The sequence below is a fragment of the Glandiceps talaboti genome, chromosome 12 (genome assembly GCF_964340395.1).
Source record: "Glandiceps talaboti chromosome 12, keGlaTala1.1, whole genome shotgun sequence".
NCBI lineage: Eukaryota > Metazoa > Hemichordata > Enteropneusta > Spengelidae > Glandiceps > Glandiceps talaboti.
The window spans coordinates 21,406,329-21,432,926 of NC_135560.1; the positions used below are offsets into that span (position 1 = coordinate 21,406,329).

A 26,598-nucleotide genomic window follows, 5' to 3' on the forward strand; every position below is an offset into this window, starting at 1 on the left:
CAATTGTGTTGGCACAGAAAATGTTGATTAAATATACATCAAGTAATTTTTTTAGAAGTGTGAGTTTCTTTATGAACATGTTTCTTTATAGTAAGAGTGACTATTGATCACAGACTTAATTTAACACGTATTCCCTTTAGACTCAAACAGCCAACTGTTGTCAACGCCTTGAAGCATTATTTCAGTTTGATTACTTCGATCGATAGCATTTTGTCCAATTTCTTTATTTCCTTACATATATAGTACAAAACGTTAGATTAATAAAGAATGTACCTGGCAGACAAATTTCTGAAAATCAAGGTTGTTCACCTCTCTCCCAACTTTGCAACACGAACGTTTATCCCTGGTCCTTTCAGTAATAAAAAAATTAGGGGATTTCTCCATCTTGTATTTTACGAAATCGACAGTCGTTTATTTCACATTACATTCAGCGGCCATATTGGATTCTAAAATGACTTAATTTTATCAACATTTTGACATATTTCACACTTTGTATGGTGACCCCAGATTTGTTATTGAGTATAGATTGGAGTTGACTTTTCATGAGCAAATTAACAGCAAAAGTTTACTATATTTACAAGACGCATTGTACAAACGACATTTATTATAATTGCCAACATTTGTAATGAAAATCACGTTTTTCATGTAATTTGTCTGTCTGTCTGTCTGTCTTTCTTTCTTTCTTTCTGTCTGTCTGTCTGTCTGTCTGTCTGTCTGTCTGTCTGTCTGTCTGTCTGTCTGTCCAAACTAAGACAATCTAAGTTCTCGATTTATTCGGGCAACGATCCCATCAGCCACCATGTTTTCAAAGAAACTTATGAATACAAAATTAATCAACAATCTGACAGAGAGAGGGACTGCCAGATTATTACATAATTTTTATCAATGATACTTTACTATTTCGACTTGCCACGGCAGTACGCAATTTACATTGACAGGGACGACCTTGGTGATATTACTCTCTATCACATCAGGTAATGAAATTTGAGACTACCTGGCTGTTTATTATTAATTGCACTCATTCGGCGGAACATCATCGGGTGGTTGCTTAGATACCACAGAAAGCAACAAGTAATGTATGTCACTTGACGAGATTAACGCCTTATTAGTAACCCTACAGGGAGAATATCATATTAACGATAGTATTACTGGTGTTCTAAAAATGCTAAGACATTAACTGGGACGGCTAGGCGAGCTATCAAAGTTGTGTTCAACAAAACGTTACTGAGCCACAATGTCGTGCAACATAAAGCTATTGGTGAAACCAATAATAACCTACACAGTTGACTATTCGTTTGTTATACTTCTATATCTTATTATCGGTTGTGTTCTTGACATTGTCGAGCTGTTGGAAACATTCAGCGGACTGGAAAAATGCTATCCAGAAGAAAAAGAGAAAACGACAGAAAGTGTCATCACCACTGTTGGGAATATTAGTACACGGAACGAAACCAATGTAAGTCTGAATGGTGATGATGGGTAAGTATATGTACAGTATATGTCTTGCTGACAACCACACTATTTAGATAAAGCTAGTGTTTTTCCTACGAATTATTTACTGTCGTTTTGTTATTTTCTTCTATAATGAATTATAATCATCTTATACTGTCCCTCATTGTAATTAACAATAGTAGAGAAGGGTGATTCTCAAAACATTAGCGTTTAACTTGTACTTCTTTGGGCAGTGCAAGGTCCATTCTGTCACGTTTTAGCATTTATTCTTTAAATGTATTTGAACCTAAGGAATACTGTATAATAAGGATTGGCAAATTACTTGTCTAGTCACGTGCCTGCGTACCTGCGCACGCGCGCACCTATGTGTGTATATGTGTGTGTGTGTGTGTGTGTGTGTGTGTGTGTGTGTGTGTGTGTGTGTGTGTGCGTGCGCCCAAATTGGAATCTGGATATACGCATTGAAACTCAAAGGGTTTTCAAAAGTTGGGATCGGTGAATTACCTATTTGTCTCTATGTGTGATAGATGATGGATTTCCATGGTAATACAGGTATACATTTGTTAGTATCTGTTCCCTTATTATGTGTATAAATAAAGGATTGCAATTTATCGTTCAATTTCACCTTAATCTGATGTCCATATTGTGAATACAGTGGCTTGGAAAGTATGTATGAAGATGTGATGATATCATTAATATTTAAGATACTATTTCAGTGGAATTTCATAGCAATGTTCAGATGGTATTTGGCAAATATTTATCAGTTTGCCTATACTGATTAAGATTTCGACAAGCTCTTCTATCATACAGACAATATAAAATAATAAAATAATACTCAGAATTCCGTACAGTGAAAGTATTTCCAGCCAGTTTGCTTTCCATTACTAGTTTCATTTGTATTGTTAGTTTTCCCACCTGTGTATAGCATGCATTACTTTTGTAATTGTATGCTACAAATGAAGCAATAAGTGACACATAATTATGTATATTTGATACATTATTAGCATTTTAATAGACAGTTTTCTCATTTCATCCACTCTCTTGTGTATCATCATGTATAGAAGGGAGCTTCCATCCACAGTATTAACAGTGGGCTGGGGAATGTGGGGGGGGGGTAAATTTTACAATCGGTTGGGGGCATATTCTATATAATGGAATTAGGGAAGGCCACAGTTTCCTTTGATTCTGTCACCTCACTGTAACATCTAGACTGTCAATAGTCGTCTTGACTTGTAATTTATCTTTAATACTATTATCGCTGAAATAAATAGAATTGAACATGGTGTGCGTTGGACGTTCCATGAAGTCAAGACGACGCTAGATTATCTCTTATGTCTTTGAATCCTCAGTGAGTAGCGCGCATTCTGTATGTGCACTGTGCATGCTGACTATTCAAAATAAAACATATTTCAGAAGGTTTTTGAGGAATACGACAAAATATAATCTGTGTCTGAATACAGACTATGTCACTGTTGTACCACGACATATCAGTCATTGCTAACAATCATGCATTGAATCAATTAGTAGTTGTGGTTTCTGTATACATTTTTCATGTCATAGAAGACATACACCAACATTAACATTATAATAGAATAGAATTATGACATAGACTCTTATCAAAAATTTACATTATTCAGCAAGACTTGAAGTAGAAGGATAATTGCAAAGAGATGATGTATGTTGTACTGGAAAATAATCAAATCCCTAAGATAACAATAGGTCATGCATAATTATGAGCGTCATGGAAATATAAGAAATAACACTAATGGCATTGCCTTGACACCCATGTGAGCCATTGCTATAAAAGATATTAATTTCTCTAACTAGGTGTTTGGCGACATGTACAAACAGCCTCATGCATGTCAGAACCCAAACACAGTAATTATAAATTCATGACACTCTCACTAATTCTAATTCAAATACTATAAATGGCAATCTGCGTATTTATAAATAATGAATACCAATCGTTCTTTGTTGCCATGTAAATCTACAGCCTACCTACGTATAGGAAACTGATATTGTGACAATATATATGCCTGGTTCAACTTTCCTTGTATATCTTTACTTTTACCAGTATATGAATATTAGTACATACACTGGAGTTACTACTAAACCAGAAAGACCAGAGTTTCAGTTAGGCGGCAAGACATTTTTTTACATCTCATGTGACTTTTTTGCAACGAACATCATCTTTGTAAATTAAAAGAAAAATAAAGTACTTCAAGATTACTGATACAATTCCTAATTTTAAAAAATACTCACACTAATTTGCAATTTAATCTAGTTGACATAGTATCAATTATTTCAAATATTTCATTTTTAATTCACAAAGAATTGCCCATGAAATATTAATAGTTACATAATGTGTATTAATTTGTAACCATCTTCCGGCCTTGACCGTTAAAATCTTAATTAGATCAGGTGACATTGTCATATTCTGATGAACAGGTGGGAAGTTGATCTTTTTATAGTGTTATAACACAAATGTATAAATGACGATTCCTGGATACAAAATGTACAAGATCACAAAAGGTACTAATAAATAATCATATTATCCTTATTTTCTCTGAATCCATATGATATATACGTCGATTTAATTTTGTGATATTTGACAATTGTGTATAGTGGGCTGATTTTGTTTCTCAAACGACAAGTAATTGTACACTGGTAGTCTTGGTGATGGCCTATACATAACTGGTAGTCTTGGTGATGGCCTATACATAACTGGTAGTCTTGGTGATGGCCTATACATAACTGGTAGTCTTGGTGATGGCCTATACATAACTGGTAGTCTTGGTGATGGCCTATACATAACTGGTAGTCTTGGTGATGGCCTATACATAACTGGTAGTCTTGGTGATGGCCTATACATTGAATAGATATATCCCATTACGTCTACATCGCAATAGAATAATATTTTTCTACATTCTAGTGATAATACAACTTCCATCGGAATAAATTAGTTTGTTTTTTTCTGGTAATGAAAAACGCCCAATTAAGACACCAATGTGTAAGTTAAGGGCTGGTGTAAATTAAGTTTTTCAATGTCTAGACTAATATTGAGACAACTTTCTCTTTCTCTTTTTTTTAACAGATGTGGTAATGGATCGACTTTTATACTTATGCAAATTCCCATGGCAGTAAGTGATTTTAGGGACCAGTCAGTTTCTTTGGCGGGGGGGGGGGGGGGGGTGGTGGATTGGTAGGGGGGGTCACCCTGTTTTTGAAATTGGCAGTAGGGGGTCATGCTGTTTTGAAAATTGTGGATAGGGGTCATTGTGTTTTGGATTGTGATGGTAGAAAAAAATCCCTTTTTACAATGGCATATAGCCTTGTCTGAAATGTGGTACATGTAAATATTTGTTCTTGTCCCTGTTTCTTACATAAATTCTTTAATATTACTTGTACACTACAAATCACCACATCTCATCAGATTCCAGTTTCTATTATACACTAGCTATGACCACCTAAAGTTCTCTAACATACAGGTAACTTTACTCTACATGCAATATTAATGCCCCTATACCAATCTTACGGGCCCATCTTATGTGACATGGGAAACTCATTTAAAACCTACATTTACGTTAGCTTTTCGAAGCTTGGAGATATTACCTCAAAGGCTATGAATAACCTAAACATTGCCTTAATAGAAGCAAAAAACACCAGATCTGTCAGGGGGAAACCCCAAGGACTCCCTCACCCCCAGAGGTCACCCATGCATTCAACCAACAAACAAACAGATGCAACAACAACCTTTTACTGTCATAATGGTATTAAACTTTTCTTAAATATATTTTCACCCTATTCTAATTTGAGATGATATTGTCTTTTAAAGATGTGAAATGTTTGCCTAGATAGTCTAAAATTGCTTAAACTCCAAATCCCCCTACCAATGATACTACCATTAGATATGCTGACCTTTACTATAATGATCCATTTAACTTTTTATGAACATATTTCACCCCTATGTAAGTTATAAAGAATAGTTTCTGATACTTGATAGTGTTGTCTTGTATGGATTAAGTTATTGCTTGAAAGGGTTTGAACAGCCTAAATATTGGCTTTTCAGAGTAAAAAAGCTCCAGGGCTTCTAGGACCCCCCCCCCACTAGTATGAGCTGTACACATCCCAATCTCAAGCTCTTTCCCCTACCTCTTACTGTCAAGATGCTATCGAACTGTTTTTCAAAAATATTTCAACCCTACCGGGTGTGTAGTTACTTTTTACATGTTGGTGCTGTCTTGTAAAGCTTGGAAGTTATTTTCTGAAAATGTCTGAATAGTCTTGAAATTGACTTTTCATTCCTTGGGCCCCCATTAGAGATGTACATATTCCCATCTCAAGCTTTCTCCCTACCTTTCACTGTCAATATGCTATTGGTATACATTTACCCTGTGTAGTCAATAATTATAATTATGATAGTGCTATCCCGGGATCTTATAAAGTAGTTGCAAGACACTCAAGCAGTCCATACTGAGTCCTGATCAAAAAAATACCGGTCATGTGAATATTATATATGGGGGGGGGGGGTCATCATGTTTTAGAATTAAGTGATAGGGGGGTCAGCTTTTTTTGGGTAAAGAATCCGCTGCCCCCCCCCCCCCCAGGTTAGAGAAACTGATCGGTCCCTTACATTAAAAATAGTGACTTGTTAATTGTGTTATGCTTCTTGAAACTGTATACTTCACCGAGAGGTGAACAGAGAGAGAGAGAGAGAGAGAGAGAGAGAGAGAGAGAGAGAGAGAGAGAGAGAGAGAGAGAGAGAGAGAGAGAGAGAGAGAGAGAGAGAGAGAGAGAGAGAGAGAGAGAGAGAGAGAGAGAGAGAGAGAGAGATACCATCCACAAAACATTCCACATTTCTTCTATGAATAATAGTTTTATGTTCCTTCATTTTCTAGTTATTGGTTATAGTGATATTTGCCTTCTTGACAAGGAGGAGAAATATGTGTCGGAATGTTGGCCATGGAAGACCTGCAGTAGCCATGTATGTATGTATGTATGTATGTATGTATGTATGTATGTATGTATGTATGTATGTATGTATGTATGTATGTATGTATGTATATTTGATGTATGTATGTATGTATGTATGTATGTATGTATGTATGTATGTATGTATGTATGTATGTACGTACGTACGTACGCATGAGTGAGTGTGTGTGTGTGTGAGAGAGAGTGCGTGCGTGCGTGTGTGCGTGTGTGTTAGCGACACCTTGCCTGCCAGCTTGCTTGTCCGACCGTCTGTCTGTCTGTCTGTCTGTCTGTCTGTCTGTCTGTCTGTCCGTCCGTCTGTCTGTCTGTCTGTCTGTATGTCTGTCTGTATGTCCGTCCGTCCGTCCGTCCGTCTGTCTGTCTGTCTGTCTGCACGTGTGGAGGCTTGGGTGAGATGGATGGACTATGTATAGAAAGAGGGTTGTAAGAAAGAGACAAATGCTAGACAAGTGAACCTTTGATTAAAAACCTTTCATTGTTTTATTACAGTCCTGTGGATCTTCTTTCTGATAGTCATAACCGATTTGGACACATGACAGCGTTTGGACTTACAGCATTCAATATTCTGGAGCTCTTTAATGGTACAAAGTATGTCACACTTGGTACTTCCCCTTGGTTATCGGGTAAGAAGGAATATCGACAGAGTTAAACTATAAACTCAAAAGAAAGCATATCTAAGGAATTTTAAGATAACAATGGCATAATATATTCATGTACAAGATAATGGGACAGAAAAATCTGGCGTGAAACTAATGTTAGTTGGGAGCCGCAGTTATTTACGGTCGGGGGGGGGGGGAGTCGTGGGTTCCCTCAAAATTTGGGTACTCAAAAACTAAGGAGGTAAAATGAGGGGCTACCACAATTTCGCCTTCTGTTGAAAACTAGAAGTAAAAATGATAAGGAACAAGTTTCATATGACAAAGTTTTGAGAGATTTTAAGAGTTTGATTTTCAGGGAAATGGATCCCCAAAATATATTCTACCTTTAAAATAATTCTTTCAAGTGTCGAACGTTTCAGAGATTGTAATGGTCACTTGACAGCAAGTGTAATTGGTTAATTTGTACACCAATATAGACAGAATTAAATGCAGATAAAGCTAACAAACAAAGTGACTGGGAGAGCTTACACTTCCTCAAACACCGCGGCCACTGTCAAGAATTGGAGCCCCATGGCTATTGCTTATAATGGATTCACTGAAATCTCGACATGTTCAGTAAACCATAAAACTTGAAGAGTTAATCTCTTTCCAACGTCAATGAGTAAACTTGGATCTGTATTCATATTTCCAAAATCTAGTCACATTGAAATGGTCTATTGTCTCCAAGGCAACCTTTCCACAAAATTTCATCTAAATCTACATAATTCACTAACATGTTCTGCTAACAAACAGACTATCTGACAAACAGATCCACAGACAGAAAATTTAAAAGACATTGAAAAACTAAACTCCACCACTTCCACGTTGGTAGAAGTACATGCATATCATACGTACAAAGAATTCAAATCTAGAATAGCACTAGTTATGTATCATATGTCAAACAGAAAAAAGGGGTTGTTGTGCGTTGCTTGGTCAAGTTGAATGTTGCAATACATGTATTGACCGAGACATCTCATTTACTTCTTTTTTCTCTTCTAGTTTGGGGGACCGCCATAAACGTAACCATTGTCGGTGTGGTATTTTATCCTTTTTTTACCGCTGTCAGTTATCCAAACAAATTGATTGGTTCCATCATCGGTATACTATTTGCATTATTTTCCGGATTGATGTCTCACATTCAAGTTGTATTCTGTGGATATAACATTCTTGGAATAGAGGTAAGCACGTCTGTCAGTTTGTCATTTATGTCTCACATTCAAATTGTATTCTGTGGATATAACATTCTTGGAATAGAGGTAAGCACGTCTGTCAGTTTGTCATTTATGTCTCACATTCAAATTGTATTCTGTGGATATAACATTCTTGGAATAGAGGTAAGCACGTCTGTCAGTTTGTCATTTATGTCTCTCATTCAAATTGTATTCTGTGGATATAACATTCTTGGAATAGAGGTAAGCACGTCTGTCAGTTTGTCATTTATGTCTCACATTCAAATTGTATTCTGTGGATATAACATTCTTGGAATAGAGGTAAGCACGTCTGTCAGTTTGTCATTTATGTCTCACATTCAAATTGTATTCTGTGGATATAACATTCTTGGAATAGAGGTTAGCACGTCTGTCAGTTTGTCATTGTCTGTAGTTAACTAGATACGTTTCACATATATATTCCTGACTTGGATATTCATGTGACTTTTGTGAACGTTCCCAAGTAAACCTTGGAAGAAACCTTTAAAAACTGTTCAAATTATAAAAAAATATAAATAATGAATGTAAACACAGTCATTTCTTGCATTTATGTTTAAATCGCAAGATAAAACAATTCACCACATTTCAGTTTCATAAGTAACCACATTGGATGGTTAACCCTGTTTATTTCATTAACGTTTCTGTTTTTGTATACTCTGCTTTTAGGGCACGAATGACTCCAGATTCGCATTTTGGTTATTTTTACCTTCGACGATATTTTGGTTTAGCTACATTGTCGGACATATTGTAAAGTTGGTAACGGATATAGTAAAGCGATGTAAGAAAAAAGTAAGTCAAAATAATACTAGACTCATTTGTAATTTTAATTTGATTCTTCTTTACACACACACACACACACACACACACACACACACACACACACACACACACACACACACACTACAGACTGGTAGACAATTCAGTATGTTCCATTTATAGACTGGACCCAGGTAGAAAATTCAATATGTGATCATTGTTATTATTATTATTATATATATATATATATATATATATATATATATATATATATATATATATATATATATATATATATATATATATATATATATATATATATATATATATATATATATCTTTGTGGACATTCCATATGCTGAGTGTTACATTGATTACTTTTTATATCCTAGGTAAAGAATCAAACGATAATATTCAACGAACAACCAGAAACCACTTATGTCAAGTACTTGTTGAAAAAGAGGACCACTGTAGAGCGGTTAGTAAATAAGCTCTGAAATGAATATGAATGACCATCCTGAAATGAACACAGTAATCATATCGTTTCTAGAGCCCAGTGTTTAGTACGTCGCCTAATTCTACAAATATCTCACTCTAGTAATATTATCATTTGGTTTGTTAGAAGTGTAACTATCTTAACATATCGCCGTATATCTAGTATTGTTAACTCATTGATTATCGTCAACTTGCAAAGTTAGATAATACAATGAGTCAAAGTAAAATGTGACCCTCCCCAAATTCAATTTGATAAAATACACCACACCTTAATCCCCCCACCCTTGTAGTCACTGTAGGCTCCCTTGAAATTTTGTAAACAGTCCAACCGATTAAAATGACTACCTTTGGCAATGTTATTTTCCATATCTCTACAAAGTTATCAACTACAAACATGTGTACATTACATTAAAACCGTCTTTCTCTGTCATTAACTCAGCTGCCATGGTAACCATTTGAGGAAAGTTTGGCTATGGGCCAAGTCCTGTCTATATAAACCAATTCCTGGATTTAAGTATTCGACAAGAATAATGTCAACCTTTGTCATCTCATTTACGGCTATCTACATGGTAAATACATATAGTTAGAAGTCATATCAAAGGAATCCGTTACAAATACAATCCCCATCTACCTTAGGAATGAATCTTTGTATTGTTGTATGTTTACTAAACTACATTACTTCATTTGCTTGAAAAATATATTTGCACGTTGCATTTGTTTGAATCCTATCGAAAGTACATATCTGTACTATTGAAGGCGTTTTCGTTCGTTCCTTCGTTCTTTCGTTTGTTTGTTTGTTTGTTTGTTTGTTTGTTTGTTTGTTGTTTCTTTTTATGACGAGTGGTATTTTTTTGTTGCCTATTGAAAGGTGTCGGTCGTATTTTGCATAAGTTTAGTCATCATTTAGTATTGAAGTCAAAACAGGTATTACTTCAACCATAAAAACGGAACGATTTCGATGTTATAATTTAGAATACATCTACAAAACGGAAATCTTAATAATGTTGATATAATCGAAGGTATACGTCTACATTGGCACCAAACTAATATAGTGAAATCGAAGTGTATTGTGGGTATTTTATATGTGTGAAGAAATTCAGATTAGGCCTAAGAAAAAAATGTGTGCTTCCGGTTACGCTCAATTTTTAGAATAGGTGGGGCAGGTAGATTTTTTATTTTAATTTTAATTTTTTTACATCTGTGAGTGTCTAGTTCAGGTAGTTATGTTTTCCGTTGTATTCATTTGTTGTGATATTGGTTTCTTTTCATCAGATGTACAGCCATTACAGATTAGAAAAACAGTTTTATATTGTCAGTTTCTGCATCCACTATTTCTCGCAAGACTTTATACAATTTTCGCAATTTTATTATTTTTTTCTCTCGAATAAAAAAAGTCTAGGGTCGGCAGTGAATAACTAGGTGGGGTCGGGTAACTGGAACCAAACAATTTTAAGGTCATTTCTGGGGAAAGTATTTGCTTGTTTCCTATATTGTAAGTGTCTTTAATTGTTGACACCATTTTGTTGTTATCTGATAAGAAGATTTGGAAATGCCTTCTTGAAAGATGTTTCTCCTTCTGAGAATTGAGCCATAATGTAACGATTACAAAAGACACTCATGTGTTTTACAAACTGAGATGAACTACTTTGGCACATGTTATGAACGAAAATATTCGATGAAATCATATAGTGTGAATTGATCAGTGCTTCTCATTCGATGAGTAGTGACCACGTGTATAACTTTCACATTAACTTGTCAATGTGATCAATTTATAGGTAACAATTGTTGAAGTCTTCGTGGTCGTACCAATCTCAAGGATGTACGGATCAGGAATCTCCATGGAATTTTCAGAAATGATCAACACTGAGTATGATCATTTAGGACGGCTTTGGGTGGATTTAGGATCACAGTTAGAAGGTCGGTTATCATACATGGAACGTTAGCCAAAGTGTTACTACAATACCAGCTTGCTTTCATAACATACACATGTTAAACACAGTTGTATTATATTCATATTGCATTACAGAAACACTCCTAGCCTAACATGGAATATTCAGAGATCATTGTAAATAAATAAACAAACTGATAAATGAATACATGAATAAATAAAAAGATAGATAATGGATATATATATATATATATATATATATATATATATATATATATATATATATATATATATATATATATATATATATATATATATATATATATATATATATATATATATATATATATATACATCAGACAACTCTTGTCTGATGATCGCACAATACGTGAAACTCCGAGTTACAACCAAGAAAGAGTTCCAGTACTACCAAAACTATTGCGCTCTGCCACTGCGGTATAGAGCACTGTCTTAGCAGATTGATACCCACCGAGTTATACATACATACATACATACATACATACATACATACATACATGAAAGCTGGATGGTCTCAACAAAACTCAATGAAAACGGTAGCGAAATATTCTCGTTAGCTTTGATCCTGTTAACGGAGAATCACCAGGTCAACAAAACAATTACATATTTCAAAAATAAATATGATCATATCTCTATTCACTTTAAGGTATAATGTTTTCAGCTGTGATGCTTGGAGCAGCAATCTCTCTGGTGTTCATATTAAGGACACTGACAAGCTACCGGTATGCTTCTCTTTATTTGTATAATTGTTACATTTACTTGTTTTAAAAACAAAATGTACGGGCCACATAAATGTAGTCACGGCTTTTATACGATTTAGCGTATAGAAATTTAAAAGGTTAATTTTACTTGTAATGATATGTTTTCGGATGAGACACGGTATATTCAGTCTAAAACGGTTTACTTGTATTCACAGTGAGATAAAATGTAACGTCATGTGCGAGCATAATATGGGTGCTTGTGTTTTGTGTCTGTAATAGGCCTTTCTAAAATTTGCCATGGTGGCGCTCTGCTTCCTGTTTGCGTGTACCTTGGGGGTATACATGATATAGGTTACTTGATTAATCATAGAGCAATGCTGCTTTCCTCAATGTCTGAACAGTACAAAAAACATCCCTGATTTACACTTCTACAGATTACCTAAGGACAAAGCTCTTAAACGGTACTATGAGGTGATGATACCCCAATTTGAGCGCGGGCGCTGTATTCTCAATTTCCTGTCAGCAGTCTGGAATCACAACAACAAAATTGTGAAATTTTCCGTATCATAAACTATCAACAAGCCTGTAACGCTTTTACAAATCTAAAGTTTCACGATGGCACCTTATGACCGATATTTCGTTCTTCGTATTACATTTATATATTGTAGGAAGCATTTGATGATGATGTATCGTGGCGATATATCTTTTTTGCCGGCAGGACGGGGATCGGCGCCGGGTGCAATGGTATAGTAACTGTTAATAATTTTTTTTGGTTTATATTAAAATCTATTTTTGGCTGTAAATTGAAACTTTCCATCAAGTATTGTATAACATAAAATTAAGTGAAATCAAAATAAAAGTAAAGAAAGTGAAAATATGAACAACGGAAACCAAGACACAACGGAAACAAAGACACAACGGAAACCAAGACACAACGGAAACAAACAAAAATCCGGAAGAATAATGGAACGGAACGGAAAGTTATCGCTGTATAACGACGTTTATTTTACAGGTCAGCTGTTTGAAGTATTCAGGATATCAAATTGGATTCTTCATTTGGGGTAGGTCCTAATCAGATCGTTCTCTTCTCTTCATTTGGGGTAGGTCCTAATCAGATCGTTCTCTTCTCTTCATTTGGGGTAGGTCCTAATCCGATCGTTCTCTTCTCCTCTTCATTTGGGGTAGGTCCTAATCAGATCGTTCTCTTCTCTTCTCTTCATTTGGGGTAGGTCCTAATCAGATCGTTCTCTTCTCTTCTCTTCATTTGGGGTAGGTCCTAATCAGATCGTTCTCTTCTCTTCATGTGGGGTAGGTCCTAATCAGATCGTTCTCTTCTCTTCATTTGGGGTAGGTCCTAATCAGATTGTTCTCTTCTCTTCATTTGGGGTAGGTCAAATAACGGGACTTGTAATTACTGACGTAAATTTAGCAAAAATGAAATTCATCTTACATAATTACAAACAAATACACACTCTCCTATCCATAGGTACATCATCATCCATTTATTTCTAATCCTACTACCAAATTATGAAGAGAAGTTCTAAATCTACAAAGAATCGTACAAATTATATATACCATCTTCTAGGTATCCGAAGGATAACGTTCATATTTTTCATTTACATGTACTGTTTTCAAACAGAAATTGGCATTACTTACACGTATGTTTTCTCCATTTGCAGCATTCCTCATTCTCCAAATTACCTTGGCTGTACTGATTGTTGCGGTTTTCTACCAAATTATTTTACCCGTAAAACATGAAATCAACTCGAAGTTTATCGATAATTTCAATATTATCTGGTAAGTTAAATTTGTATGGATATAACTAGAATGGGTTTTTACTACCAAACCAGAAAGACTATAGAGCTTCAATTAGACCACATAATGTCATTTTACATTTCATACAACATTTGTTGCTGGTACTGACACAATTTTATCTCACTGTAAATACAAATAAACAGTTTTGTGTTTGAATCTTCCTTGTTTCACCCGACAGTGATGTTGACGAGATAAAATGCATCACTTTATATGCTTTCCCGCCATCGTTGTCTGCAGTTTCTTTTATGAGATTTGTCACAAAAACTTGTGTGGGAATAAAAGAAACATTGTGCAGCCTAATTGAAACTCTATAGTCACTTTGGTTTAGTAGTTACAGTATTAATTGCATTGTTTCCGTTCATATGTTCATCCCTACTGTCAATTTTAGTCATGTTATTGCAATGTTTATACTTTTTTATTTCTTTGAAATCGACCACAACGTTGGTAAGTTACTAAGTTGTGGCATAAGAGTGGGTTATATGCAAATTTATATTCTTGTGTTGTTGGATAAATATTCGCACTTTGTTTCCCTTCATCGACAAAGTTTAAAAAACTATCCGAAATGGAGACCCATTTACATGTATATGAGTGACCTCTATTTCCCAAATTCGATCCAAATTGTCAGCCCCGAACTCAAAATAATTGTTTTATTTTCATCCGCCCTTAATATTTTGCGGAAGAGCCCCCCCCTCTCTCTCTCTCTCTCTCTCTCTCTCTCTCTCCTCCCTCCCTCCCTCCCTCCCCCTCCCCCTCTCTCTCTCTCTCTCTCTCTCTCTCTCTCTCTCTCTCTCTCTCTCTCTCTCTCTCTCTCTCTCTCTCTCTCTCTCTCTCTCTCTCTCTCTCTCTCTCTCTCTCCGAGGTAATCTAAACTATATGAACTTGACAAACGTTTGTTTTTCTTTCAAGGCCGGCAGGTGCATTTGGTGGTTGTGTTTATTTATTACAAATCGTTTTATCACATACGTTGTTCCTTCAAGACAAGGGGAAAGTGCTTGGAATTGACAACAGGTAATTACAACAGTTTCCTCACTAGGTTTACCATCGTCGCTGTCACATTGACAATAAACAGTATCAGATTATCAAACCATTGGGCGTGGTCGTCTTAGCGTAGAACCATGTGCAATTGGTTTAAAATCCAATGTCACACGTGATCCATGTCATGTTGAATACAAGAAGAGACATCACAGTCTGTAAGGTACACTGTAACGGGGCGCCCTCATCGATCAACCCCTTTCACACTATTCTTCTGGATAGAGCAGGCCGGTGAGGGCGAGCGACACGACGTATCTTACAGTCTGTTACAGAATAAACGCAGACAACAAAATTGCATAAACTTAAATATCACTTTCCTCTACTCTCTCATCTCTGCTCTTCCAGACGATTATTTCATGTGGGATCCTACTTCCTGGTATTTTATAACATAGTGCTGGGAATATTTACATGTATCTCAAGATTGCTGAGGAGTCTCGTCTTTGGTTTGGTATTACTTGGGAGATTGGATCACAGTACACTGCCAAGAAACTATGAAATGATGGATCCAGGTAGGGAGGATGAGTCGTGTTATGCGTTAGCTACTAGTCCAGGATTTTGAATTGAAAACTGTGCAATAAACCACGAGCACAGCTGTGGTGTAGATGAAGGCCGTCATGATGTTTTGTTTGGCACTCGAACTATTTTCATGTATTTTATAGTCTTTACGGTTGCATGTTCCAACCCAATTAAAATATGAATAGGGACCTTATTCAGATTACCTTGTTGGACGAAAATATAGCCTGCTCCATTTTCAACGTCGATGTTATCTAATAGAAGAGCATAAGATTTCCTCAAAATGTATGGAATCCATGTAATGAAAGAATATCACAATATAAATATTCTTGTTACGTTCCAGGTTACAGAGCATATGTTGGTTTTCTGCGAGTAGAAGAAGCCCATTGTCACCCTGTGATGGTTACATTTTGTCGTCTGCTACAACTTACTGTACAATCTGATGACTGCTACCCACAAGGTACATGTATTAGCTTACCTATCTATCGTCAGATGGTTCAATTGGGACTTACCATTCTATTTTCCCATTACAAACCAAAAACATTAAATTTTAGTTGTAAGAACTGAAGTTGAAGTTAAAATATAAGAAAAAAGCCAAATATATATTTTTGAATGGATTGTCGATATTCATGTGGGCTGGTTAATAGCACATGTGTACATGTTTGGCTAGGGACTGGACATAAAGGGGATGGTGCGGTGTTTTTCAGATTTTCAGCAATGAATAAGTTTGACCGGGCATCCCCCTTGACTTTGCACAAAAAGTACTGGTCCTCCTCTCTCCGGTCTCAATTGAATATCAATGATAAAAAATATCCGTACATAAACTTTACTAGCTCTCCTCCAGGTTAGATGTGATCAGAAATATCATTACACAAAAAACAGTGACCCACCCCAAATTGACCAACCACCCACCCACCCACCCACCAGCCTCTCCCATCTGTAATATGTGTCCAGTCCTTTCCTACATAGGTACTGACCCCCCCCCCCCAAATTCTTGCACGAAAACCTCACCACCCCCAACAACATCAGCCCTCCCCTCTGTAATTTGTATCCAGTCCCTCAATAAGAAGTACACAACGTGGTGTATTGCCATCGGTTACATCCCTATGTGTTATTCCATCAAATAGGCAAAAACACGATCCTGATATTACGACCGAGAAAATCGTCACGAGCTAGACTGCGTTGGATGGTTGCGTACACCATGATACGAAATCCGTCTTTGCAGCTTCATAGAAACCCAATTATTTTGCAAGGAATTGGAAATGGGCTAGGTGTTGATAATACTGAATTCTACTGAAACGTAGACAATTTGTGATTTTTTGAGTGAATGAATGTGAATTACTAGTATGTCACAAGATATTATGATATATTCCTATTGTTATTTCACACACAATCGTAAATTCACCAGTTTGACAACTTGTTAAGTTTGTCGGTTTACACAGTGTAATATGTAATATGATGACATTGTTTTATAAATATCTACACATGTCGGATTTAAAGCACGCCCAGCTACCAGATCTACACAAACAGTTCATATCACAACAAGGCACGAATTTTTTGTATGTGTTTTATAGATATACATTACGAATATTTGTGGATTTCCATTTCACTAATGACGAAGTTTGTCAAATGCATACCGTTAATATTAAAAATGATAGGTAATCAATTTGATTTGATGAGGAAATAGGTCACTATAAATCCATATGTGAACTCCAAAGGATTCTAAAGGTTACCAATTAAGACTGTTCCTCTAAAATATATAATTTCAGGACATTTGTTTGAAACTCTTTCGGAGCAGCACAGAAACAAGTTGTCTATTAACATTGGGAATAAGACACTTTGAAGTATTGTTATACATACATAGACATGTAATGATTTGTTCATTTTTGAGATTTTTTTATATGTTAAGTGCAATAAAATCTGAATAAATCCATTTTTACCACACATATGTTAGAATCTAGTCTAGTGCTATCCTACATCAAATCTCAAGATCTCTTTATGTCTAGTTTAATGAGGTCCTGAGATGAAATCTCAAATTCAACCGAAGACACCCACACAGTCATTAATATCATGTCTTTATCAATCAGTTACAGAATTCTGCCCAATGATAAGTTAAAAGTTAGTGTTTATTGGGGCAGTCCAAATATGGCAGTGAATTTGTGTGAAGGCACAGCATTAATCAATACCTGTATTTGGATGTCATTGGCTGAGCGGAAGGCCAGAATGTATCTTCCAATTAGCAAACACTAGATGGGCACATTCGATGTCAACAGTTCCACAACATTATTCGTAATATCTTAACCCCCCCCCCCCCGTTTTACTTCTATGAGACTCACTTCTCTCCTCACATCACAACTGACTACATGTAATGGTTTTCAGCAACAATTCGATTGATGTTGTTTTGACATTACGATACAGTACCCAACGTTAACCTTATCTCTCTACCAAATGGTTGTGGCAGCAATGAGATTTTAACATTAGATGATACATTGAGTCAAGTAAAATTTCACTGTTTCCTAATTCCATTTGCTATATAACATGCCCCCCCCCCCCCCCTTGAGAACCATTTTGTACAAAGTCCCCCTAGTTCCCCCTGTAATTACTGAAGGCGCCCTTACTTCCACAACATGTCAAAGCCTTAATTCTGGCGAGTAGAAGAGGCTCTGTGATGGTTACATTTTCCTTTAAGCTGCGATGGAAATATGAAATGAACCTCCAAAATACAATTTGAAAGTTTATGAAATATATATTTCTTAATTTCCTGGAGTGGCCTTCCCTTTTAAATCACACACCCACCTTTATCGAGAATACAAAGATATCATTTACACGCCAACCTTGATCTAAAAACAACACGTCACACATTGCATTTACGTTTATTACATAATGATTTATATGGCATGTCAAATTAGCATAATATATCAATTATTATACAATGTTCAAGTTACATTACTGGACTGTGTAATGAAAGTTCACGTGACAAACTCTTTGCTTGTAAACAAATCATGGCAATAGAAACACCTGTGAATATAATAGGAGGACACTACAGAAAAATATCTGTGATATCCTAAAATAGCAAATTCCGCTCTTCCACCCTTTCACCTTGAGGTAGAGTATAGGCATATCGAATATGTTTTCTAGCTGGGCCCAGTCTATAAATGGAATGTACTGAATTGTCTACCAGTTTGTAGTGTCTGTCTGTCTGTCTGTCTGTCTGTCTGTCTGTCTGTGTGTGTGTGTGTGTGTGTGTGTGTGTGTGTGTGTGTGTGTGTGTGTGTGTGTGTGTGTGTGTGTGTGTGGCGTCCCGCCTACTTTGTGTTTACAAAAGTTCCGAAACAAGATGATGAAATTTAAGTTATCACAAAAAATTATGGAAACCCTAGAAATATGTTTTTGGATTTTGATGAAATCATTTAGTCGAGTAACTTGAAAGATATGACCTGCATTAGTCACGTGGTGCTCTACATTTTGACAGTGCCAGTGCTATCAACCGGAACTTCAAATTCCACTTTGCTAGACATAAGGTAACCTGTTTGGACCTAAACCAAAGTTTCGATATGTCTCACATAGGAATACATTACCAATGAACAACATATTCTTCTTTCCAAGGGAAACTCATAAGAACTTAGTTTGTAAGGCACCTGTCGAGGTTTATTTGTGTCAAAGTTGCATCAACGACGGCTGTTGACTGGCCATAAACATCGCCATCTGGTGGTAAGGCTTAGTTGGAAAATACAGAAAAGAAATTTCAACTCAGTCTGTTCTCTTTGTACTTCGGTATGATTGGTAGTGTAAGAACATTAGGCCATTGTTCATTGGGTCTGTATTGAACTCAGATCACAATATTTCTACACTGGTCTGAGGTAACGCTAAGCTTTTATAATTAGGAATGAAATGCCAATATTAAAGGGTGTGATATTATTCCCAATCTATACAGAAGACGTATATTCTGCTATTGCTAACGGTTCTGGTGGTCTTACACTTAGATCTAGTACTGGGCTATCTGTCTTCGACCTCAACATATGGTGCCCGATAGCCAGTATCAAGCCAGATACTCCCATTGTGGCCCCAGCAAAGTAGAACGAAAAGTCGTAGCTGCCTGTGATGTCGCGTAGGTAACCTTGGGTAAGAATCAGGGGAAGAAAAATAATTTCCGTCATTATCTTTTTAGTACAATATTACAGAAATTATTAGAAATTTCATTTGAAGTCATTGAAATGATCTTGTATACGATCCCAGAAACCTTGTTTCCAAGTAAGCATGCATATGGTGGAATGTGATTTGAATGAATGAATGAATGAATGAATGAATGAATGAATGAATGAATGAATGAATGAATGACCCTTTCAAAATTAGCATTGTGAAATGAAGAAGTCTGATTGGCTCTGAAAATCGGCAGTGGTAAATATAGTTTTTACTGTTCATAAACACATGGAACAGATTGAACCAGATTTCAAGAAACTCATTGGATATGTAAAGTTGTTTTCTATTCTGTAACATTTTAGTTATGACATATGAATAGTTAACGAAAACGTGATAACGTGACCGGTTATACGCCCTCGGAGTACTCCATATCCTTCGGCTTTTGTTCGGCAACCTTCGGAACACAGACCCGAGGTCTTTTTTACAAGACTAACTTCTCGTATACTAGTAGTTCAAACAACGTTGTATGAAAGGATTCAGTTCTTCAATAGAAAAACTTGAATTGTATAACTTACCGTTATATTGAGAGCAGCTTTATACTCACTATACATTGAAAAGCTTTTTATTTAGTAATCAGAAAGTTTAACATTCTAAGGAACTCGACTGAACAGTTTTGGCAATAAGTAATCAACCGTGCGAGTATCTAGACAAAATATCGTAAATACCCATCTACAGTACATTCATATCAAACACTTACCTGATATTATTGGCCCAATTAATTGTCCAAAACTTGACAACAGTAAACCCCAACCAAGCCCAGTGATGAAAGAGGCGTCAGGTAGAATGGATCTAACAGTAACATTGAATTGTGCCGCATATCCACTCCTTAAAATACCAATAGCAATGAGTAACGGCATAGCTGCTCCAAGCGAAGATGTAAATGGTAATAATAGAACCGATACTCCATTGAGTAAATTTATCAAACTCGTGTACAATAATCTGTTCACACGAAAACGACTGAGTATAAACCCGAAAGTCGGACTTCCTACCAAAATACCTACACCATTTATGGATAGTAATCTCGCAGTTGTTGACTTTGATTTTACAATACTTAGTACTATAGGGGCTAGATGCACCAACGAGATAGCCTGTCCAACTGAGAACATGGCTTGGCATATGACTAAGAGCACGTACATGTGGTTTGATGTTAAAAGTCTGAAGTCGAAAAACGTAGAACATGTTTTACAAACTAGACAACAAGCTCTGCACGTGGTACTTCTTGACTTGGAATTCTTGAATCCTACTTCGTCTTCACTCGTCCCCCCAGTTTCTCCCTCAATAATTGACGTTTGGCCATCTAACCCTTCAAAGTCTAAGTTGTCTATCGTGTTTGTACGTTTTGGTTTTGGTCTCTTTATGTATACAATCAATGCCGCAGAAATGAACAAGTTGGCAGACATCCCAGCAAAAACGAGGATTGCACCTCTCCATCCGTAGGCATCGATGCAAAACTGAAAAACAGTAGGCAAAGCCAATGCCCCGACACCTATTCCCATAAAAGCAATTCCACTGGCTAATGGATGTCGTCGCTTGAAGTACAGTGCAACATTTGCCGTCACTGGTGGATTAATAGTACCATACGCTAAACCTGTGTGAAAATGTATAAGTATTAATTATAATTTATGCCAAATTGGTTGATTTTCTGTGAAATACGTCAAACATGTACGAATATATACAAAAAAACGCAGCATATTCTGCTGGTATGTTGATTTGCGCTGATGATTTACTGTTACAATTAACTAAACCTTAGTATCGGGTCAAACTTTTGATCCATGTGAGCCTAATACGGGTCACAGGTGCCTGGAAGTTTTATCAACTTCCATCTCTGGTATTTAAAAACCACGGTTGAACAGAGACGGGGACGATACAAACTTCCAGTCACCTATGACCCCTATTACACTCACATGTCTGTAAGGTACATGTGTTCTTCATAATGGGATAATCTATTGACAAAGACTAAAGTGTGCAATCGTCAGGTAACACTTTTCAAGTTTGTATTTTGATCAAACGTTTAATCCGATACCACGGTTTACCAACACAGATGAATTGTCATTTGGATCAACTAAACCTGTAAGTAAACATATGCAGATGGGTTACATCTTTATGCTGGTGGATTTACAGTTATATCAAACATACATGTAAATGAATATGTTCTCGTTATCATGTACATGTACCTATGCCTATTAATAGTTCCTCATGATGCTTACCGAAAATGTTCACTTGTAATAAAGGACTGTGGTAAATGTCATGATATTTACGTTAAATGTCTACGATAAGTACCTATTCTAATTGAGCAAGAGACAGTGATTCTGAATAAAAACAAACAAATGTCGGTTCGTGCCCTTTCCACTTCGTAATACAATGTACCCGTATATAACTGCACTGTGTTAATATGCACAAATGGCACGATGCTATGGATGAAGGAAAAGGTGTTATCGGGTAATAACCTGATATTGTACTGCAATGTTTGTCTATAGTGCTCATGGGAGTATTGGCCTCCCTATATCCTACATAATATTTGCAAAGGAGAACGTAATCGTCAAATAAAGACCAGAAATTAAACAAATGCCGGCTTATCTGAGCTCATTGGTCTTAAACTTATTCATATTGGACTGTAATTATGTTGAATATGTATCAGTACACACATGACTATGTTAACATGAACGTGGAACAAGAAAATACACTAAAAACCATACCCCCCATAAAAAAACACACCAAACAACAACAACAACAACAACAACAACAACAACAACAACAACAACAACAACAACAACAACAACCCCAAAACAACAACTTATGAATACTCACCATTAAAAAATCCAAAGGTGACTATCAAATGCCATAACTGTGTTGCAAACATACTAATTATAAGGGATAAAAATGAAATTGCTGCACCCACCATTGCTACTTTTCTGAGTCCAAATTTCTTGGCACAAGCTGCCGTGATGGGAGCTTTTATTACAACAAAGAAGAAATAATAGGTCATTAAAAAATATTTTTGTCGAGATATTCATAGATGTGGTACTCTTTAAGAAGACATGGCATTGTGGGAAAAATACATTTTGATATTTTATGAGTCTGATAGAGTGATTTCGTAATTTAGCTGCATGTTGGTTATGGATCTGAGCCTTTCTTCATGTCATTGACATTCGACTGTACCGGCGGTGTCACCTGGGAGTCAACTTTAAACTTATACTGGTACTACTCAAACATAAACAGAGCATCACATATCCGGTTCTATGAATACAATTAAAATGTTTAGTGTCACATAAAAGTAATACTTACAAACCATCCAAGTCAAACCCGAGGATAATGACAAAATCCATGATGTCTTCGCAGCACTTTCGTTGAAATATTCGATAAAGGTGATAAAGAAAATCCCAAGAGCAACACTTGTGCCCTTCGCAAAGAAAAGGCTGATGAAAAGTCCCACGACTGACAACCATCCCCAGCAGCCTCCCTCAGGGTGACTCTCAGACTTGGTATACTTGTATTTACTAGTCATGACTGGTGGGAACGCTAGGGATAGAATGGAAAAGACATGTGTTAGGGTTATCAAATAACTTGAAGGAAAACATGTCGAAACTTTGAAGGTGACGATTCTGTGTTCCAGTACAGATATGATAAGGTTTGAGTGTACGGAGAGGTAATAACAGATTGAAGTGGTGGAGTTGCATGTCACGGTGTTCTCCCTAAAATAAATTGAAAGGATGGTGATACATTTGCATAAAATGTACATATCAGTAATATGGTAATTTGATGTCGTCTCGAAAGGTTGACACTCTCAGAAAACTTAGTAGATATATATTTTATGCTACTAAACTTAGAAAAGATACTACTAGAAACTCTTGACTCAAAGGGCCTGATAATTTTGATATTTTCTGGTGATCCGTTCATTTTTGTATATTTAAGGTTTGTATTTATTTGGCCGGTGGCCAACAATACTGAATAAACGATTGATTGATTGATTAATGATTTTCATGGTGATCAGCATGTAATATGCATGTCTTCAACATTGAAACATTCTTAACTCTGACATGTTTACATTTACACACATGGACATTGTGCTCAGTCATTTCTGTTCATGTGAAAGTATTATTGCAGCAAATGTAATGTCAATCAACGATTACTTAAATTCAAGGACGATAGGGCACTTCTGAAGTACGGCAGATCACTGCAAAACTTAGCAACCATGGTGGCAAGGACGACGTTAGCACCGTGCTGATAGTGGGGAGAATACTGCATGATGCACAATATACGCATGAACTATATATGCAAACTAAAAGTAACAAAATGGCTAAGGGACCGGTCAGTTTCTTCGGCCGGGGGTGGATTGGTAGGGGTCACACTGTTTTTGAAATTGGCAGGGGCGGGGGGGGGGGGTCATACTGTTTTGAAAATTGTGGATAGGGGGTCATTGTGTTTTGGATTGTGATGGAAGAAAAAAATCCTTTTCTACAATGGCATATAGCCTTGTCTGAAGTGTGGTACATGTAAATATTTGTTCTTGTCCCTGTTTCTTACATAAATTCTTTAATATTACTTATTAGTTCAAACATAGCTATACATATACATATACATGTATTACCTAGCTACCACACTCGTTACAGAACATGTCATGTAAGTACTTGGCTGTTTCACAATCAATGCTTCACACTTATATTGCACTTTGAAGGTTTCGTAATGGTAATCTTCATAGATAGTTTATAAAAGAAGTTAATCAAAATTGTTCTACTCGTCAGTATGAACTTGTCAGAAGGGATTAATACACTTTCTATTTTGGACACTACATGTTATCGACACTACAAATCACCACATCTCATCAGATTCCAGTTCCTATCATACACTAGGACGTATGACCACGTACCTAAAGTTCTCTAACATACTGGTGACTTTACTATAATGCCCCTATACCAATGTTTCGCGTCGGGCCCATTTTTATGTATTTTATGGGAAACTCTTTTAAAACTTACATTTACGTTAGCTTTTCGAAGTTTGGAAATATTACCTCAAAGGCTATGAATATCCTAAACATTGCCTTAATCGAAGCAAAAAACTTCAGATCTGCCAGAGGGGAAAACCCCAAGGACTCCCTCACCCCCAGAGGTCACTCATGCATTCAACCAACAATCAGATGCACCGTCAACCTTTTTAAAGTCATAAGGGTATTAAACTTTTGTTAAATATTTTCATCCTATTCTAATTTGAGATGATATTGTCTTTTAAAGATGTCAAATGTTTACCAAGATAGACTGAAATTGCCTTAAACTCCAAATCCCCCCTACCAATGATACTACCATCATGTGTACTGACCTTTACTATAGTGATGCCATTTAACTTTTTAAGAACATATTTCAACCCTATGTAAGTTATAAAGAATATTTTCTGATACTTGAGTGTGCTGTCTTGTAAAGCATGGATTAAGCTATTGCTTGAAAGGGTCTGGGTTGCCTAAATATTGGCTTTAAGAGTAAAAAACCTTCAGGGTGTCTAGGGGGAGACCCCCTAGGCCCCCCCCATACGAGATGTATATATTCCCTTCTCAAGGTTTCCCCCTACCTTTCACTGTCAAGATGCTATTCAAAACTCCTTTTGGAATATATTTACCCTGTGTAGTCAGTAATTATAATTATGATAGTGTTAACATGGGATCTTATAAAGTAGATGCAAGACAGTCAAGCAGTCCACACTGAGTCACGATCAAAAATACCTGTCATGTGAATATTGTATAAGGGGGGGGGGGGGGTCATCATGTTTTAGAATTAAGTGATAGGAGGGGGTCAGCCTGTTTTTGGTTTTACATATAGGGGAGGGGGGGTCAGTGACTTTTTGTCGGCCCGATTTAAGAATCGACCACCCCACTCCCCCCACCCCTCGGCTGGAAGCGATTACATTATAGATTTACATACAAGATCCACATGTTTTAGCAAAGCTGTTGGTGGTAATTTCAAATTAATCGCGGTGCCGGTTACGGGAGGGGACCGCTTTCTCCAGTATTCGGCACGGTATCAGGTGGTATACTAGACACTTCGTTAAAGAAAACGTGTTCCAAAATTCATTTCATTGGAATCAATTGTTTTTGAGATAATGTGACACGTGACACGTACAGAAATGTACAGATACAGGTACAGATAGCAACAGACAACACCAACATAACGACATCCCGACGTATAAGCTGATATTTACCCTCACCATTCCCCAAATTGATGGCTGCCGTACGTATGCATATTCGTTTAACCAAACCCCAGACTACTAAAGACCGAACGATCACAAGTAGACGAGGCGTCTGTTGTATTTCTGTACACTGAAAAGCGGGAATTTTTTCTTCACACAACTGTTTCATTTAATAGTCGACACTCAAGACCTTTGTGTGACATTTGAGTAGTAGTATATGTCAGGGATGAATACAAACGACGTCATGTGATAACCTTTCAATGCTCCAGCCTAGGTTCATTGTTTGACTGTTATCACGTGATCTGCTTGTTTTTGTACCTCAATGGACGCTGTCGAAACTGTCACGCTATCTGTGACACTGACACGGAATTCAAAATGATGCATGCTGTAAGCTAGCTCTGGATATTTGCACTCAAGAGTCCGCACAATACATTGATCCTGTAGACCCAAACCAATGTTCCATGTTCATTCCTAGTTCATCGGCCCTTCAAGCGCTTTGATATGTGCCCGCATTTGTCTGGTCATAAACATACATAAATTATGTAGACATGTGGTTAGAACGAGTTCACTGCATAGATGTTGGAAAGATAACGTCTATGCTTTGACCTTACATTAATTCTTCTAATTTTACGCTAGCGGACTTTAGGTGTACGTACTGATATTAACACACAGTTTTCGCGCAATGCCATATGTTG

General features: G+C 36.6%; 1 protein-coding gene and 1 pseudogene across 1 annotated transcript; one reads left to right on the forward strand and one right to left on the reverse strand.

Moving 5' to 3' along the window:
• Nucleotides 1-1,234: 1,234 nt before the first annotated feature.
• LOC144443103 (stimulated by retinoic acid gene 6 protein-like) lies at nucleotides 1,235-16,826 on the forward strand (annotated as a pseudogene).
• Nucleotides 16,827-18,817: 1,991 nt separating this feature from the next.
• Nucleotides 18,818-21,661, reverse strand: LOC144443104 (monocarboxylate transporter 12-like). The gene is made up of 3 exons (XM_078132476.1): nucleotides 21,634-21,661; nucleotides 20,427-21,317; nucleotides 18,818-19,646 (listed from the first exon to the last, which is right to left on the reverse strand). Exons 1-3 carry the CDS (start codon nucleotides 21,659-21,661, stop codon nucleotides 19,456-19,458), a joined length of 1,110 nt encoding a protein of 369 aa, XP_077988602.1. The 3' UTR covers nucleotides 18,818-19,455.
• Nucleotides 21,662-26,598: the final 4,937 nt, after the last annotated feature.

What these genes read in the sequence shown, in the direction of transcription:
- LOC144443104 (XM_078132476.1), bottom strand. Translation starts at nt 21,661, where the DNA reads ATGAAGAACACATGTACCTTACAGACAT. An exon ending in CACATGTACCTTACAGACAT is followed by an intron (nt 21,318 to 21,633) that starts GTGAGTGTAATA and finishes ATTTTCACACAG; the next exon opens with GTTTAGCGTATGGTACTATT. An exon ending in AATTGGGCCAATAATATCAG is followed by an intron (nt 19,647 to 20,426) that starts GTAAGTGTTTGA and finishes TTCTTACCCAAG; the next exon opens with GTTACCTACGCGACATCACA.